Here is an 18,305-nt window from a genome sequence, read left to right as displayed (position 1 = left end):
TCTCAGATAATGTGGGTATTTCTTTATTTTCCTGAAGATTAAGCATCATGCACACACGCAAAAAGGAAGATGTTCCCACTTGAACTTTAGACTAATAGTCTTTCTTTCCTTATGTAGGCCTCGTCTCAGCTGTAGGTACTTTTTCAAAATCCCTAATTCTAGGCAGGACTGAGGGATGTCTTTTTGTTCACTGTGAATATATGTTGTTACCATTGATTAATAAATAAACTGCTTTGGCCTATGGCAAGGCAGCTTAGAGGCAGGTGGGAAATCCAAGGAGGGAGAAAGGCAGAGTCTAGGGAGACGCCAGCACCATCAGAACAAGCAAGATGTGAAAATACCGATAAGCAGTGGATACGTGGCAACTCATAGATAAATAGAAATGGGTTAAATTATAAGAGCTAGCGAGCAAGAAGCCTACCCTAGGCCATACAGTTTGTAAGTAATACAAGCCTCTGTGTGTTTGCTTGGGTCCAAGCAGCTCCAGGACCGCAGGTAGGAGAGATTCTTCCCAACCTCAGGGCTGGGCAGGACCGGAGAACCCTTCCGACTACAAGGCATCTCCTTTTTTAAGTATATGATTTTAAAAACTAATTTTTTTTTTTATGTATGAATGTTTTGCCTGCATGCCTGCATAAACGTGTGTACCAGCTGTATGCCTGGTGTCTGTGGAGGACAGAAGAGGGCATCAGATCCCTCAGAACTAGAGTTAAAGATGGTTGTAAGCACTGAGTGGGTGCTGGGAACTGAACCCAGGTCCTCTGCAAGAGCAACAAGTGCTCTTAACAACCACTGAGACATCTTTCCTACCCCTAGGCTCCTATTTTCTGTCATTTGCTTGTTTGGGACATGTTGTATAAACAGTCATACAGCATTCAGCCTTTTGTCACTGCCTTCTTTCACTTAGCATAATCATTTCAAGATTTGCTCAGTTTGTAACAGTATCTTCATTCCTCTGTGCTACTGCTTTTCTACTGTTGGGATGACATTTTTTTTTTTTTTTTTTTTTTTTTTACTTACTCATCAGTTGATGGGCATTTGGACCATTTTTGTCCATTGTGAATACAGCTGCTGTGAGCAGTATGCTGTGAGCAGTATGATACATTTTTGTATCAACATTCTTTTTATTTCTTCTAGATATTTACTTATATCATTACTATACCAAAGTCCTGAAGATTTGCTCTCCTGTTTTGATTTAGGGGTTTTGTGGTTTTAGCTTTTACATTTAAGTTGTGAAACAAGGTGTTCAGCTTGTTCTTTTACATGTGGATATTTAGTTAACCCAGCATCATTTTTTGTAAGAAATTGTTTCACCCATTGAATTCTTTTGTCATTTTACTAAAAATCAACTATATATATTATATATATATACACACACACACATATATATGTATATGAAGGTTTTATTTCTGAACCCTCAGTTCTGTTCCGTTGTCTATATTTTTATTCTGTTGCCAGTGCAAGTCTGTTTTGATTGTTGTAGCTTTGTAGTGCATTTTAAATTGGAAAATGTAGACATTCTTCTCCTCCCTCCCCCTAAGATAATTTGGGTTATTGTGTACATCTTGAATCTGTATGAAATTTTAGTAGTAGTTTATTGCTTTCTGCATAACAGCCACCTAGGGTTGTGGTTTGGAACTTGCTAGACCAGTTAGGGGACTATAGCTATTTTCTATCTGAACCCTTCTGCTTTCTTTTTCTTATCTGCTTTTTCTAGTTGAACTTGGGATGTGAGTGCAGACACTCCCATCTTGTGCCGGAACTTAGGAAAAAGTGTTCATTGTTTTACAGTTATGTAGGAAGCTAGCCATAAGGGTTTTGTAGGTACTTTATCACATTTGGCAAGTTATTTCTCATACCTAGTTGTTGTTTTGTTGTTAACACGATGAATATTGCTTAACACTTTTTCTGTGACTATATGTTGTCTTTTATTCTATTAATCCACCTAGTATACCATGCTAATTAATATTCAGATATTAAAATAACCTCTGTATTCATGAGATAATTCCACTCCATCAGTTTGCGTAATTTTATGTATTTATGGATTTGTTTTTTGAGCATTTTGCTGAGGATTTTCAAGTCTGATACCAGTTTATAGTTCTTTGGGTGTGGGGTCTGTTTTTTGAGACAGGGTGTCACTGTGTAGCTCAAGGAGACTTTGAACTTCTGATCCACGTGCCTCAGCTTCCCCAGTGGTAGATTATAGGTGAGTACCAACATGTCCATGTTAACTGATTACCTTTTGATGTTCATGGAACTTAGTAGCCTTTTGAAAGAATGAAAATCACTTCACAGTTTCATTGTTCTATCTAAAGAATAAATGTTTTCTAAAAGCATGACAGTGAGGAACCAGTAGAGAAGCATTCAAATCAGTGTGAGCTAACAGGCATCTAAATATATCACTATGGTCTGCAGAGGGGGCTGGAGAAACAGCAAAGAGATACTGCACCAGCTCCTGTGGCCTTTAAGCCAGTGTCTCTTTGGACTTTAAAATTGTTTCTGTTCAGCTTATTTTTGTTTTACTTAATCAGCTAAACAGAGAGTCTATCTGTGGGTGGGGTTAAACATTTTCATACTGTATTAAAAGTGAATTATCTTTTTTGGAGTTGCTTATTCATTGCTTAAATGTTTACTTTGAATATTAGTTTGGGAAATTAAAACTTTTTTTGTGAGTGATAAATTTTTATACTGTAGATATGGCCTGTAACTTCATTTAGTTACCTAGTTAAAAGTTCAGGCTCACTATAATTTTCACATGGGTAAATTAAGTGACATTGAGACTGTTACTTTATATATTTACTTAGAAATTGATTTTCCGTATTACTTTGCCAATGCTAAAATGGCAAGAACTCCAAACATTATGTTACATATTTAGGCAAATATATTTAAGACTTAAAACAACTTTGTATAGAATAATGTATCATAAAATGTTTTTGTTGAGGTGTCAATGACAGATACACATTTGAGGATCATTTAGTCTGTTGTTTTAGTAACCTTTAGCTTTAGTCAAGTAAGCAGTGAAATCATGAATTACTATGAAAACATCCTTTTGTTTTTAATAGACTTTTAAAATGGAGTTGGATTTCTGGGAGGAATATGAATGCACAGCATGTAGAATCTTGTTGTTATATTGGTTTCACCTTTGTGACAAACCCGTGAGAGTTGAAGCAATACAGGAAGCTGTAGAACCTGGGCTGAGGGACTTCCTTGCAGTGTCTCCTGCTCTGTGATGTTTAACAGGTCAAGTCATATTGATTCTCTCATCACAGTATAAGCAGCATGTTACTGTTCTCATAACTATCTGTAGTGAGGAATACAGTATACTGCAGCTGGAACCATTATATAATGCCCCAAATGCCTTCCCCAGGCTTGTGTTTGGCAGACCCACCCGAGATACTGTTGAGTACAGTGATTTGCCGTGATTGATTTAAAGGGGAGATTGCCTGGTGTCCTGTAGGATGATGTGGCTTACCTAGCTCCATATCCAAAAGCCCACATGGAAGTGAGTGTTTGCTGTTTCCTTGATACCAGTGACATAATTCTGCCGGGCTAGGCTGTGCTGCACGTGATTGATCAGCTTCACTGATTCTCACAGTTTATTACCATTAACTCCTGGCCTTTTATTAATTTTAGTGGATCCCCTTTGGCGTTTTAGAAGGAGACGTAAAAGCAGAAGCAGACAGTGACAACCAACTCTCGTCAAAGCGTTATAGTTATCTACTCAATATGGTTTCTCTTTTCCTTTTTTTTTTTTAAAAGGCTTGGTTTTATATATATAAACCAAAAGGGAGACAGACTAGGTGATGAGCTGTATTTGGCAAATTCCACATGAAAACTGCGTAGGTATTTCCAAAGACAAAATCTGTTTATCCAAATTCAGAAAAATATTTTCATCAGCCATTGCATTTGCTGTTATGTATTTAGACATTATAATGTTTTTCTCTAATGTGTGTATTTCTAATCTATTAATTAAAAGTAAATACCGTAGATCTCCCTTTTTCACTCTGATCAGGAGTTTACTGTTTCACAGAAGCAAGTCTTCCAGCTAAGGGAAAGGAACTACCACACACCGAAAACCTGTGTGTGCGATGCGGTCAGGGAGCCTGAGCCACTGACACATTTAATCCTCACAAACAGCCCCGAGATGTCTTCAGTTGTGGAGGACTCCGACTCAGCCGCCTTTCTCTGAAGCCCGTACAGTTTCAGATTAGTGTTTGGGGTTAACAGTTTCCAAGATTAGTGTTTGGGGTTCATAGTCTTTGAAATCAACTGCTGTCTCGTTTCGTGGAGCATAGTGAGTTTAGTGTTAGCCAACAGTGCCTCAGGACTCCCCTTTCTATTCTGGGACTCGTGGCTGTGGTTGGCAGTGCATGTTTGCCCCTGTTGTGAATGGCCAGGCTTCGCTCTCTGTTTCTTGTCATCCCTTTTCCCATCAAGTGTCTGACTGTGTATCCAACTCTAGCTGCTCCCTGTTAGCTAAGCTTTTGGCATAACTGAATTTGTCAGGAATGTGAATTACAACAGAGAGCAATTGATTTTTAGTTTGCAAAGTTACCTTAGAGAATTGAGTTTGAATAGAAATCTGGCTTCACTGAATGTCACGTATAAAATTTATGCGTGAAAATGATATTCAGCTAATATTCCTCACTAGTGTTTCCTGTAAGGTATTTAGAGGGTACTAAATGTGTTAGCAAAAATAAAAAGGAATTTGATGGATGAGTTTGTTTAAATACAAAAAGTTCTTGATGCTATTGCTATTAACTTTAGAATTCTATCACTTGGAAGAGGTGTTATTTTTAAGGCTACAGTAATATATGTCTGGAATTTTTTAGTAATCACTTTCTATATCTGAGTATGCTAGTACAAGCCTGTAATCCCAGATTTGGGAGAGGGAACCAAAGGGCTTAGGAGTTCCAGGTCCTTAGGAACTCCTGCTCAGAAGCTGAAGCAGGAAAAGGCCAAATACTGGAAGACAGTGGTGTGTGTGGTATTGTCCTGGCTGTCCTAGAACTCACTGTGTAGACCACATGCTACAGCCATGTGTTGATGGATGTGTGAGATGATTTGTGTCTACAACAGTTCATGACTGTTAGCAGGAGTCTGTCAGGTAGAACAGGGAGCTGAGTGGGTTGTCTAGTGGGAAGGAGTTAGAAAAGAGGGATCTCTGTGGGCCGTGAAAGCTGTGCGGAGCTAACAACACATGAGTGTGGGATGGCACATGACAGCGCAGGTTCCATTTCCTGAGCCCAGGGCACAGGGATGGCCAGGTGAGTGGTGGGAGCAGATCTGCACGCAGAGCGTCTACATGAGTACCACTGACTGCTACTGACTGCCAGTCCGCAAGGTCTCAGGGAGTCTCTTAATCTCTCATCCCCATTTGAAAACTGGTATATGACAGACATGCCCTGAAACTATATTTCCTTCTGACTAAACACATAGTAGTCATAAATTTTAGGTTGGAGACATTCATTGACTTAATATTAACTACAGTGAATATAGATGCGTGCTCATATTTACTAATGCCTTTATTTGGGAATTAAAAGTTAAGTTCTGTATTACTGTAGAATTTCAGGAAGAAAGCCAGCAAACTGATGTATAACACTGCTGAAGTCTACCAATTACTTTTTAATTGGTATTATAGACCTCATTCTAAAACCAGAATGTTTCATTCTCCTCAGTGTGAATGTGCTGTATGAAGTTTCTCTAATTGATTTGCTGTGCCCATTCCATTTGATGTATCATTTTTCACAATATTTCATAATTTGTGCTCACTTCTAATGAACAGAGTCGTTAGGACAGGCATGTCTAAGTGCAACTGACAGCTAACATTAGGTGCCAGATGCAGTTTGTAAAGCTATGTAGAACTGTGGAGAACAGTTTAAATAAATTAGCACCTGTACATTAGTCTCACTTGCTGGTAATTTATAAGCGAATCAGTAGAGATGACATTTAGGTAAGTCATTGATCAAGTTAACAGCTGCAAACCCCCTGCCCAGCTGGGGTACCTAATTAATAGAGATTGCATTGCTGACCTGGTGCTTCTCCTGGGCTGAGGCTGCAGTCCATTTAGACTTTAGACGGAAGCCCGAGAATATAGTCAGAGTGCCTTCATTTTAAGAAACTGTTGAATTGCCAATATTATGGTTAAAACAAAAATTACATTTTAAAAAAGAGATAGGAATATTTACTAATGATGTTAACTTTATCATGTGACTTAAATTTTTGCAGTTTATAATCTTTGTCTCTTTTGTCAGCCTTTTTGTGAGAGTTAGATTAGGTGTCCATGTCATACTATAGTGTATGTACTAAGTGTTTAAAGGGTGTACTTCAGCTGTGGGTGTGGGTGTGGGTGTGGGTGTGGGTGTGTGGGTGGGTGTGGGTGTGTGTACATGTGCAGTCATTGATCATAAACTTTATGTGTGACAATTTTTAACATGTGACATTTAAAACATCAAAGAACTTTGCCAGGTTAAATTCATGAATTCTGGGACTTTGTGTAAGAACTGTTAAACTAGTACCCACAAGAAAACCCCTTCTTTTTTTCTGTTCCTGAAGCTAACATTTTCTTTGGATGGATTAGTCCTGGACTAGAACAGAAGTTTTGTGTTCTTTCAGGTCTGTGTGTTGGAGTTGGTTGCATACAGTATATTTAACACAGACCATGCCTAGAGTCTGGTTCTTACACAAGAAACAATCTCTTAAAACACACTTGCCGTGTCAGAAACAGGCATTTGGCTAGCAGTGTCATTTGAAGCTTCTCGAAGAATCGTTAGCACAGTTCCAGCTGACAGTCTTCTTTTTGTGGAAGGTACAATTGTTATTTCCTAGTTTAATTACCTTCAGTGCAGATTGCTTAGGAAGAGAATTATGACATTTTGGTTAATTCTGTTGTAGTTGGTGAACTTGGTCCAAGTCGACCCAAATCACAATTTGGAAGTAAAACACCCCATTTTAAAGGCACTCGCAGTGGACCATTTACTCTGTCCTGACTGCCCGTTCCCAGCAACACCAGGGAGTCAAAGGGCAGTGGGAGTCAACAGGCAGACTCCCGTCAGCAGCACATTACCCTGTCACTTTCCTCCTGTGGGCTTCTGGCTGGCCAGACTTCACCTATCACATACTGAAATTTTACATTATTTATTATGTCAATATAGATGTTTTGGAGGAACATCATCTTTACTCAAATTAAAATTTTTTTTGACATAGCTTTCTGTCCTCAACCAGTTTTGTTATTTATCCTGTGTAATAATTACTTTATTTGAAATACTGCCTGGGTATGTTGGTGGACACAGGTGGTACCATCTGGAAGGTTAGGTATTTCTGAGTGTAAGCAATTATCTTCAGTGTAGCTTGCTTAGAAAGATAGTTATGAAATTTTGGGATGCTGGGTGGTGGTGGCACACGCCTTTAAGCCCAGCACTCAGGACGCAGAGACAGGTGGATCTCTGAGTTTGAGGCCAGCCTGGTCTACAGAGCGAGATCCAGGACAGGCACCAAAACTACACAGAGAAACCCTGTCTTGAAAAAATAAAAAAAATAAAAAATAATAATAATAAAAAAAAAGGAGAAGAAGAAATTTTGGGAGGCTTGTGAGTTGTGGTCTGCTGGAGGAAGTGTGTCACTGGAGACAGGCTGTGAGAGTGTAAAAACTCAGACCATTCAGGTCCCCCGTGCTTTGTGTTTACCTCATCTTCCTGCTCCAGTCACTCACCGTGCCTGCCACTTGCTGCCACATTTCCCTGCTGTGACAGACCTTATCCCTTTGGAACCATAAGCCAAATAAGCTCCTCCTTCTATAAATTGTCTTGTTCGTGGTGTTGAAGCAGTTGCAGGTTTGAAATGATAGACTGGACAGAAATCTCTGGAAAGGGGGGCTATTACAGGAAGTGGATGGATATGTCTACGGACAGGGTTGGATATGAGAATTGAGAGTTATATATTGGCCTAGATGTCACCATAATTTGTACAGTCTAATTTAGATGGCTCATTCATATTAGTTTGCTCACAAATGTGACAACAGTTCATATTAAGGAACCCTTTGTGATAGCTGCAAGTCATGTTGTTTCGTTGTTTTTTTGTTTTTGTTTTCTAGACAGGGTTTCTCTGTGTAACCACCCTGGCTGTCCTGGATCTTGCTCTGTAGAACAGGCTGGCCTCAAACTCAGAAATCCTCCTGCCTCTGCCTCTGGAGTGCTGGGATTAAAGGTGTGCACTACCACTGCCTGGTTTTAATCTGTTTTATACATCAGCTCCTGTATCTGACACCATAGATTCTTTGTCTCCTGACAGGATGAAGTTGGAGGCTATATCTTATTCATCTTCCTAAACTGCCAAGTACCTAGAGTCAGTTTGGGCTAAATATTTGTTAAATAAAACTTTGTTTCTTTGGGAAATTTTTTAATTTTACTGCTAAATAGCTGTATGCCTTTAAAGCCAGAAAAGAAGTAAATCTGTAATCTGAGAGAACTGGAAGAGCAAATTTCAGAATTCCATCTCAGGTTTCAGTTCTGACTCAAGGTATTTTTAGACTGTGTATTGTTACTTAACTGAGGAGTCATCTGTAAAATAGAGTTAATAAATACATGACTTATTCTTCAACTAACATGAAGAATAATATGGTTTCTATAAACTGAAAATGTTGTGTTTATATAACATTTACTGAGTGCCCATTAGCGCTGCCTTTTTAAGTATTTGTTCTAACCCCACAACCAGAAGATTACTAGAGTGGTGGGAAGCACACAGTTTTGTGCTCTTCTGTCTCCGTCCTGCCCCTTTCTCAGTGGTGGAATGAAGTCAGGTTTTCCTGTTTGTAACACCCAGTGTTCTGCCCCAAACACACTGGAGACTGTTCAACACAACACTAATGCAAAATCTTGTTCTTGTTTAGTCATTGTTTTAAAATGCATCACTAGACAACTGTGTGCTAACTGGGAGTTAAGTGAACCCATAAAGCAACGAAATTATGTTTTCAGTAAAGCCAGTGAGTCCTTTGTTTGCTTCAGAATTTGTGAGAAAAAAAAAATCTGCATCGAATGCCCATAGGAGATGAATGGAAGTAATAGGTTAGGTCATGTCAGCACTATCGTGCATACTAAACAGATGCAGGCAGCATGCTGAGAACCTGTCTTGTCTGTTGGAATATAGTCTCACTTGATTTACACACAACTGGCTTGTTTTATTTACTGTGCTCTCTCATTCCATCTTTATCCATTCCCTTCCTTTTTTATTTTTTAACTAGATTATAACACTGGGTTTCTCTCTTTAAGTTAGGTCCACCTTTTGATTGAATTTCGGAATATTTCCCGCAGGTTCTTGGTTCACTTGTTTTTGTATTTGAAGAGGTTGTTTCTGCATCCTAGCCATCGTTGCAGTGATTTTCTTGTTCTTTTCTAACCACCCTCTACCTGTTAACTGCCTCATGATTTTTCCAAGGCTTGCCATGCTTGAGAAATACAGAAGTATGGATTCTTACGTTTGCATTTCCCTTTGGGATTATTCAGTGATCACAGGAGTTAGTCAGTTTCATGCTAGAAAGTGAGGCCAGTCATAGCCTGATGCTCAGTGGAGGATGAATGGCTTGGGAGCTGACAGGTGCACGTAGTCTTCTGTGGTTATGCTCTTCTAACCTGGGCCTTGCCACGATGCTGACAACCTTGGAGTTGCTTTGTAGACAAGGCCTTGCAGATGCTATAGGCTAGAGATGGCCTTCAAGCAAGGTGAGTGTGGGAAAGTCTGTATTATTTGAAAGTTTTTGACTTGGAAATGTTTCAAATTCCATGAATTTTGAATGCTTATTGAATACATGCTCTTCACATAGATAAATCTGACAATGTTTTCCACATTTCCTTTGCCTCTGTGTAGAATAATTTTGACTGGCCCATCGAAAATCAGGTGTCACAAGCTTAACTCCTGAACGTATCAATAAAACACCTAAATATATTCCCTTCATGCCATTATCACCCACAGTACAACTGTCACTTCTAATAGAACCATTCTATAATGTCATTTATGGAAATGGTCTCTGTTTGAATTTTCCAGATTGCCCCTAGTCGTTTCGTATTCAGATTCTAGACCACCTGCTCAGTTGTTGCGCACTCTGGAGTTGTGCTCGCTTCCTCCTGATCAGATTTAGAGCGGATGAAGGCAATCCTCAGCTTCACCCTTACAGCTTCACCTTGGGAGGTACATAGTTTCCCCCACTGATGATGCGACTGTCCTTGGCCTTCTTCGTAGTCCCCCTGGACTACTAAGATCCCTTGCCCTTTGTCCCTGGCAAGCAGTCTGGAGGCGTGGTGGTTTGAATAAGAGGTCCCTCTTAGTCTCTGGCATTTGAACACTTGGTGCCCAGTTAGTGGCACTGTTTGGGAGGCTTCGGTCTGGCCTTGTTGGAGGAAGTACGTCACTGGAGGTGGCCTTCGAGCATTTGAAGACTTACGCCATTGCTGGTTTGATCGTTTCCTGCTTGTGGTTTAGACAGGAGCTCTGAGCTGCTGCTCCAGTTGCCAGGCCTGACTGCTGCCATGCTTCCACACAAGGTGCTGATGAACTCTAACTCCTATGGAACTGTGAGCCACAATAAGTCGCCTTTGTCATGGTGCTTGTCACAGCAACGGAAAAGTAGCTAACATAGGAGGGTGATACTTGAGTGTGAGTTTTCTGGCCCCCGACGGTGTCACCCAGGGCCTTTGTGATCCTTGCCTGAATGATGACTGACTGTGCCGTCTCTTCTACTTCTCTACTTGGTACTGTTCTGTTAAGCGGCTTTCTTTTTTCCCTGCCCCTCACTCCAGTGTGTATGTGTACACCCACTTACTAAGTGTGCTGTAGGGTATTGTCATTCTTTTTGATGGTCAGATTGTCCTGGGGCAGGGGTGTTGTGTGTGTGAATTTGTCCAAGCAAGCACTGGTGTAAATGGGGATGAGCCAGGAGTGCTCAAAGACCTGCGGGAGTGGCTCTTGGCTAAGCAAGGGCAGTCAGGTTCCTTGTGAGGACTTGTTTGAAAAGTAATACTTTAAAAACTCACCAGGACCAGGGTAGATCAGTGGAGAGTGCATGTTCAGTGTGACTGAGGGCCCATGTTCAGTCCTCAGGACTGTAGGATAAATTCAGACATTACTTAAAAATACCAAGCAAGCCGGGTGGATGAGTGAGAACTGCCCCCCAGATTCGTGTGTTGAGAGCGCTATCCCATCTGAGTGCTGTTTAAGGAGATGGTAAGACTCTTAGAGGCTTGGGCCAGCTAGAAAGAGTAGGCCCTGTGGGGCGTGCCAGAGAAGTGCAAGCCTTGTCCTGGCCCTTCATTTGTTTCTCTCTGCTTCCTGGTCACCATGAGGTAAAAGTGTCTGCCACACTTTCCCAACAGATATTCTGCATTGGCTCAAACCAAAGCCGTGGATCCAGCACAGCTTACTGCAATGATAAATATTTATAGAACCAAGATAAATCTGTCCTTTAAACTGTTTCTCCCCAGTATGTCACAGTGAATGAAACACAAGCCTGCTTGTTGCAGTGTTCCCCCTGGCCTGGGGTTGGAACGCTTCCCTGAGCACAGTGCCACAGGCTTTGTGAAGGAGCACCTCCAGTTTGATGTGACACTTGAAAGTTGTCAGTGGCCGGGTTAATAATTACAGGGCTTGTTGTTTTCTTTTGGGGATGCATACTTAGTAAATGTGCTTTGCCATTTGAACTGACATAATACATAGGAAACTCTAGTTCAATATCTGATATACAGTAAGCATCTTGGTTATAAATTGAACGTATTTTTATAACAGTTGTTAATTAACCTTTGTATGTATTTTCAGAGAGCTATTGCTTACCTTTTTCCAAGTGGTTTGTTTGAGAAGCAAGCCAGGCCAATAATGAAGGTAATCCTAAATACTTGTTAAAGAATGTCTTTTATGTGTTATAGAGGTTGCCTAATAACATTTTACATTTATTTTACAGCATCCTGAACAGATTTTTCCAAAACAAAGAGGTAAGGTTGCTCAAGACTGAGATGGTTCATTTTTTTTTTCCTTTACTATAGTTTTGGGTTACACATCAGAAGTTTTGTCACAGTGGATGTGAAATAGGTCACAAGTATTCTGTATAATAATGAATGGATAGAGTTTGCAGATTTTGTGTAGGATATGAAAGTTAGATCAAGTTAAGCCTTGTGTCTTTGTTAATGTCATGTTAATTCCTTGCATTCTGCATTCCTCTAGGCATCTATGAGGAAGAGTTTGTGAGTGTAGGTCTATGGGTGACTCATCAACTCTTGTTTGTGTGAAGTCTTTGTTTCTCTTCCTTTAGAGACATGATTTTACTGAAATGGAGTTTATTCCTTTCTGTTCTTTTTAAATACCTTTTAACGTGTGTGTGTGTGTGTGTGTGTGTGTGTGTGTGTGTGTGTGTGTGTACTAATAGGCATGCACACGTGGAAGTCAGAAGACAACTTAGAGTAATTGATTCTCTGCTTACACCGTGTGGGTCCCAGGGCTCAAACTCGGGTCATCAGACTCGGTGGCAAGTGTTTTACTCACTGAGCATCTCTCTCTCTCAGACCCTCTCCTCACTCTTTACTCACTGAGCGTCTCTCAGACCGTCTCTTCACTCTGATGTAACTTTTATTTTGGATTTGGTATAATTATTTGAAATCTCTCTCTAAATATGTCCTATGTTTCCTATTCTCAATTCTTAGATATGATTGATTATCACATACAAATCATTTGTTTCAAAATAGCTTTTAGGAAAAAATGAATGCGTGCTGTATACAAGTACACACCAAGTTTGTAGATACAGTGTCATTTCTAATCCAATCATCTGTACGGGCAGGGTAACTTGTACCTAGTTTCTTTTCTGATAAATGTTTGGAATAGCAGCAATTTATCCTTCCCTTTTTCACTGACTGCTCTTTGCTCCAACTCTGAAGACTTCCCACCAATTCCTCTCTATCTCTTAGTTCCTTTAGTGTATCTCTATGAGTTATGTCTCTTCTGTCCTCTGAGGTTCCTTCAAATCATACCACTTTCTCAGTATTATGTGCTCATTATTATTAGCAGCTGGGATATGACACCACAGCTTCAGGCTACCCTTGCAGAATGTCTCTGTATGATTTTGAAAATAATGCCAGTATTTGCTAGAATCATCTGACTTTGTAGCCAAGTGTATTTAACAGTGCTCCTTCAGAAATAGCAGTTCTGCTTTCTGCTCTCAATTTTGTAGTTTTTATAGCATAAATCAGTTTGTAGTATTGAGAAAAGTAACAATGAACTTTAGATTTAGAGAGATTATGGCACTTGTACTATACTACCGCTTGGTTTATTGAAAGACGGAAGCTTCTAGATTGAGTTATAAAACACCTTGTCCTGGAAAGTGGTAAAAATATTGGGGAAAATGAAGGTACATACCAAGTTCATGACAGAGCCAAGAAGGAGCACCGATGGCCTGGAATTGGAGGAAGCTGGGGAATGCTTCAGTGAGACGAGAAAGTTAATTTGTATTGATAAAACCTGTTGTCCAATAAGTGGATTTGATGACCTTGAGCCTTTCTGTACCAAACACTTCACACTGACAGGTTGGAAAGCGGGACTGTTAACTAAGGCTAAAGAATTCAAATACTGCACCATGGTTTTTGTATTGTAGACACAAACCCAAAGAAAATGTTTTCTATGCTGATGACTACCGGGTAGTTATAGAATTAATTATGCGTGGTGAAGTGAAACATTGGGAAAAAAAATAAAGTCCCAAGAGTAGAAGTTATATTAGTTAGATTTTTTGACTTAAAATCAATAGAACTGTATCACTGTTGGGTTAAAGAATCAAATTTGAAATTACACACTGTTTGGAAGTATTTGACAGTTCCTATCAAGTTCTGTGGAATATAGTCATTATATCATGCAGACACAAACACACGTCATTAGTAATTGAGAAAGACAAAGTAAAAGAAAAATTAAATTGATGAGCATAAATGGCAAATTTAAAAGTGGCTGTAACACAGAATCACCTTTGAGAAGGCCGATAAAGTCAGTCAGAGAATAATATTTATACATATTTGCTTTATTATTATTGTTTGGTTGAATTGAGCCTTGGGTCTCTTTCTGTATGCCAGGCAGACAAATTCTTTACCACGAAGCTGTGTTTACCCAGTATTAACCCTGTCAAATGGAGACCTTCAGAGGCTACTGTGAGGACATAGCTAGCTATGTTGTTAGGATCTGAATATAAGACAGGAACCTCATGCTAATTTGAAAACTCTTCCAAGTAACAACAGGAGCATTTATTGAACTTCCAAGTAGGAAGGCCCAGTTCTAAGTGCTTCATGTTTTATCTTGAAACTTTCACAGCAGCTTTTTTTAAGCACAAACTATTATTCTCCCCATTTTTAATTTCAAGGATACCCAGACAGGAAGTGGCTGGGCATGTAGTTTGGCTCAGCTAGTGATGACTCATGGTACAAATGTGTGACCACCACACTCTCAGACACGTAGCTTGAAGAGTAATTTAATTGCCACAGTTACCTCAGTCAGGAAAATTCTGGGTAGACTAAAAGCCAGGAAGACACAGATCATCAAGTTTACTGAGAAAGTACTAGCCCAGCAGTGGGCCAGTCAGTGAGTTCTAGTCTGCCTAGAACTAGAAATAGCAGATAGCTTGTTAGTGTGTGCGTGTGTGTGTGTGTGTGTGTGTGTGTGTGTGTGTGTGTGTGTGTATAGTTGTAGACCAAAAAAACTAAAAACAAAACAAAAAGAACACAAAGGCGTCTAGATTCACTTGCAAAGTCACATAATTATGAAATTTGAACATGAATTACATAAAAAGTAACTAAAGCTCCCCTGCCATTATCCCCACCCCTGGGGGAACAGGGTCTCACTTTATAGCTGTAGCTAACATGGAACTTGCTGTGTAGACCAGGCTAGCCTCAAACTCAGAGAGATGCATTTGCCTCTGCCTCCTGAGTACACAAGTACAGCATTTTAAGAGACTACCGGGGGCTGGAGAGATGGCAGTAGTTAAGATCACTGGTTTCTCTTCTAGAGGTCCTGAGTTTAATTCCCAGCAACCACATGGTGGTTCACAACCATCTGTAGTGAGATCTGGTGCCCTCTTCTGGCCTGCAGGCAGAATACTGAATACATAATAAATCAATCAATCAATCAATCAATCAATCTTTTTTTTTTAAAGGCTACCAGAGAGCATTTTTCTGAGAACTTTAAGTCTTGCTTAACATTAGTGTATTAGTGTGATTCTTTTTTGATTCAAGGAGAAAACATTTACATAGAGAAAACAATTAGCAAAATGGAGCCTTTTATTTTTGGTTAAAAGGTTTCAACTAGAAATGTAAAGAAGCCTTGTTTGAGTAGGACTTTGCATGAGAAAACAGAAACATCAAATCTTTAAATGTCATTAAATCCCATTGCATTCAGAAATAGCATAAATCAATTATCAGCAGTTATTTGGAAGCCTTAACCATTATAATTTTAAAAGAAACATGTAGGAATGGGTGTTTATGCAGCTCAGTTGTAGAGTGCTTGCCTGGCATGTATAAGGTTCCATCCCCAGCACCATAGACACAAAAACTATATAAAGAGTATAGGTCAAAACCAAATAAGTAGGGAAATAAATGGCACACAGGACCTCGTGACAAATTCAAGGCCATGGGAGACAAAGCTATGAATGTAGATCAGTGATGGAGTACATCTAGCCTGTGCAAGGCCCTGGGCCCAATCCTCAGCACTGCAGAAATAGCAACAAGATACCAGGAAATTCAATTTCTATTCATAAATTATGGTTGCCTGCTAAGAGAAACTGATAAAATGTATATGAAAAACTTTATTAGAGCATTACTGGAAAGTTATTATTTGGGTGTCTGAGTTCACGTTAAAATTGAATTCTGAAATTTTTAAATCATGTCTTTTATAAAAGTGCTTATGCCATAAAAGAGTTAAAGGGTGAAATGTGAAATCACGTGGAAATATTTGAGGATCTTCCCACCCAGTGATGTCATAGTAGCCCAAATCACATACTTTGGATTGGGTGTGATACTGGTCTTACTGATATAGCCCATGAATTGCCACCTTTCTTTCTGAGGAGACACAAACCATCTTAAAAATATTGACTCCAACTATATTAATACATGTTTGCATATGTGTGTAGACATGATTAAATTTATGTGTTTTTTAAATCCATTTTAAAGAATATTGACAAATAGATGTATCGAGATGATGAAATGTGGGTTGAGACACTAGCAACATTACATGTCAAATTCCAGAGCCAAACCTGGTGGCTCACCTCTATTATCCCAGAACTCAGAACGGATTGTCCAGAGTTTGAGACCATCCTAGGCTACAGAAAAAGGCACTATATTAACTTCGACCCTCTGCCCCTTAAGGGGGAAAAAAAAGGAAAAGAAAAAAGAAATAAAAGACAGTTCACTCTAGAACAGTAGACAGATAGTACAGCTAGCAATATTTTACGAGTGTGCCTGTGTGTATGTATGTGTACCACATCAATGCAGTACCTTGGAGGCCAGAAGAGGGCATCAGATCCCCTGGAACTAGAGTTACAGTTAAGAGCTGTCATGTGGGTGCTGGGAACCAAATCCTGCAAAAGCAGCAAATGTCCTTAACCACTAAGGCATCTCTAGTCCCAGCTATCAAAATGACAGTCACAAAAAACAACAGAAAAGACAAAAATAATAAATTGTTTTCAAAATAAAAACTTTTCTTTGACAAAAAGACACCAAAAAATTTGAATTTTAAGGGCTTGGTTTCTAAAATAAATTAACAACAAAAAAAAAGCTCAATGGAAAAATAAAGATGGAATATCCTGCAGCTTTTATATGAAAAAAATAAATGTAGCCAGTAAACATTTTAAAATATCTAAGACCAGAACTGATGCCCTGTAAAAACAATAATGAGACTATTTTTTTCAGCTTAAGGGGTAGGAAGTATAAGTATTATAAAACAATTATTAGAAACAATTTAATTATTATAAAGTTCCTGAATAAACTGTCATCATCGCACAGGTGTTAAAAATATTGTGTTAGCTCATGAAGTTGGGCTAGAAAAACAACTAGAAAATGCTGTAATATATAGTGTAACTACAATAGAATGCTATATATGTTTATAAAAAAGCAGTCAATTGTGTGATGGTGCATTCAGAAGGATATCAAGGTCAGGGCCAGCCTGCATTATATGGTGAGCTGCAGGCTTCACTACACGGTGAGACCCTGCTTAATACCAAAATGAGTAGAGCCACATGGAGGAAGCAGAGAATGGGTTCCCACAATTTGTTCTCTGACTTTCATGCTACACAATGATGCCCCCCAAAATAAGTAATTATTTGTAATTTTTGTAAAAGCAAATTCAAACCACAATGACAAATAAATAGGCAAATGCTGTTCTTTCCTGCACATGTACATATGTGAATGCACAAGAGTCTGGAACTGTTAACTCTCACTTTGCCTCCGGCCAAGGAATCCTTACCTTTAATCTTTAGGAGAGTAGTATGTTACTTGTATAATTGAACTTACCTGTGTTGAAATCTATGACAGGAAACCAGATGGGAGGGGCCTGTATCAACAGCTACAGACTCTGCTTAGAATTACATGAACATGACAAGATTTTCATAGAAAATTAAGCTAAAGACCTTAACTGAAAACCTGGCTAGCAAAAAAGAAGGAAAGAAAGATAATAGCCCGAAGTTTCTCTTTTCTTTTTCCCTCCCCAGCTGGAGAGTGAGCCACGCCCTCCTGATGCTTAGCAAAGTACTGGGTACCTGTAGCCCAGCTATCTGCTTGCTGGTTGCCTAGACTGGTTTTTGAATTGCAGGTCTCTCTTGTTGGGCCCAGTTCTATCTTCAGAAATCACTAAATGACCATGCTTAGTAAGTATCTAGGCAAATTTTATTAAGTGTAAAGGTGCTAAGAAGTAGTGAGAGGTTTTTATAAGGAATCATGAGGATGGTTCACTAATTATTGGAGCAGAGAGCTCTGATGAATGAGCGAGCTGGTGATGGTAGTGTAGAACAGAAAGACAAACAGAGAACAGCCAATGTCAGTCTAGTGTATAGGCCAGAGTTTATGAATTTGCAGCTTTTTAAATTTTCAAATTATTAAGTTCTGATGCATGCTATGGTATAGTAAGCTTTGCAGTATATCAAAGTACATAATGGTTCATCTTAAAATTTATGACACTATAGATTCACTTAATCAAGTATGTTTATGCAAGAGTATATGCGTGTGTTCATAGCTGTTATGAAGTCTGACTGTGAGCACCAGTGCACACAGAGCTGTGAGTCAAGGCTCTACCCAAATATAACAGTG

The 18,305-nt window shown here is 39.3% G+C and overlaps 1 protein-coding gene across 2 annotated transcripts in view; it reads left to right on the top strand.

Annotated features, from left to right (window-relative positions):
- Positions 1-18,305, top strand: part of Mrps9 (mitochondrial ribosomal protein S9) — a 52,943-nt gene that overhangs the window by 15,591 nt on the left and 19,047 nt on the right. For both annotated transcript variants that reach the window (XM_052744998.1, XM_052744997.1), the window contains 2 exons: positions 11,803-11,865; positions 11,945-11,975. In XM_052744998.1, the coding sequence (XP_052600958.1) occupies positions 11,803-11,865; positions 11,945-11,975 (94 nt within the window). The remainder of the gene's footprint in view (positions 1-11,802; positions 11,866-11,944; positions 11,976-18,305) is intronic.

Source organism: Peromyscus californicus, unplaced genomic scaffold (genome assembly GCF_007827085.1).
Source record: "Peromyscus californicus insignis strain IS unplaced genomic scaffold, ASM782708v3 Scaffold_19__1_contigs__length_69161282, whole genome shotgun sequence".
Lineage (NCBI taxonomy): Eukaryota > Metazoa > Chordata > Mammalia > Rodentia > Cricetidae > Peromyscus > Peromyscus californicus.
Note: the sequence above shows the minus strand (reverse complement) of the source record. Positions and strands in the feature narration are given on the sequence as shown.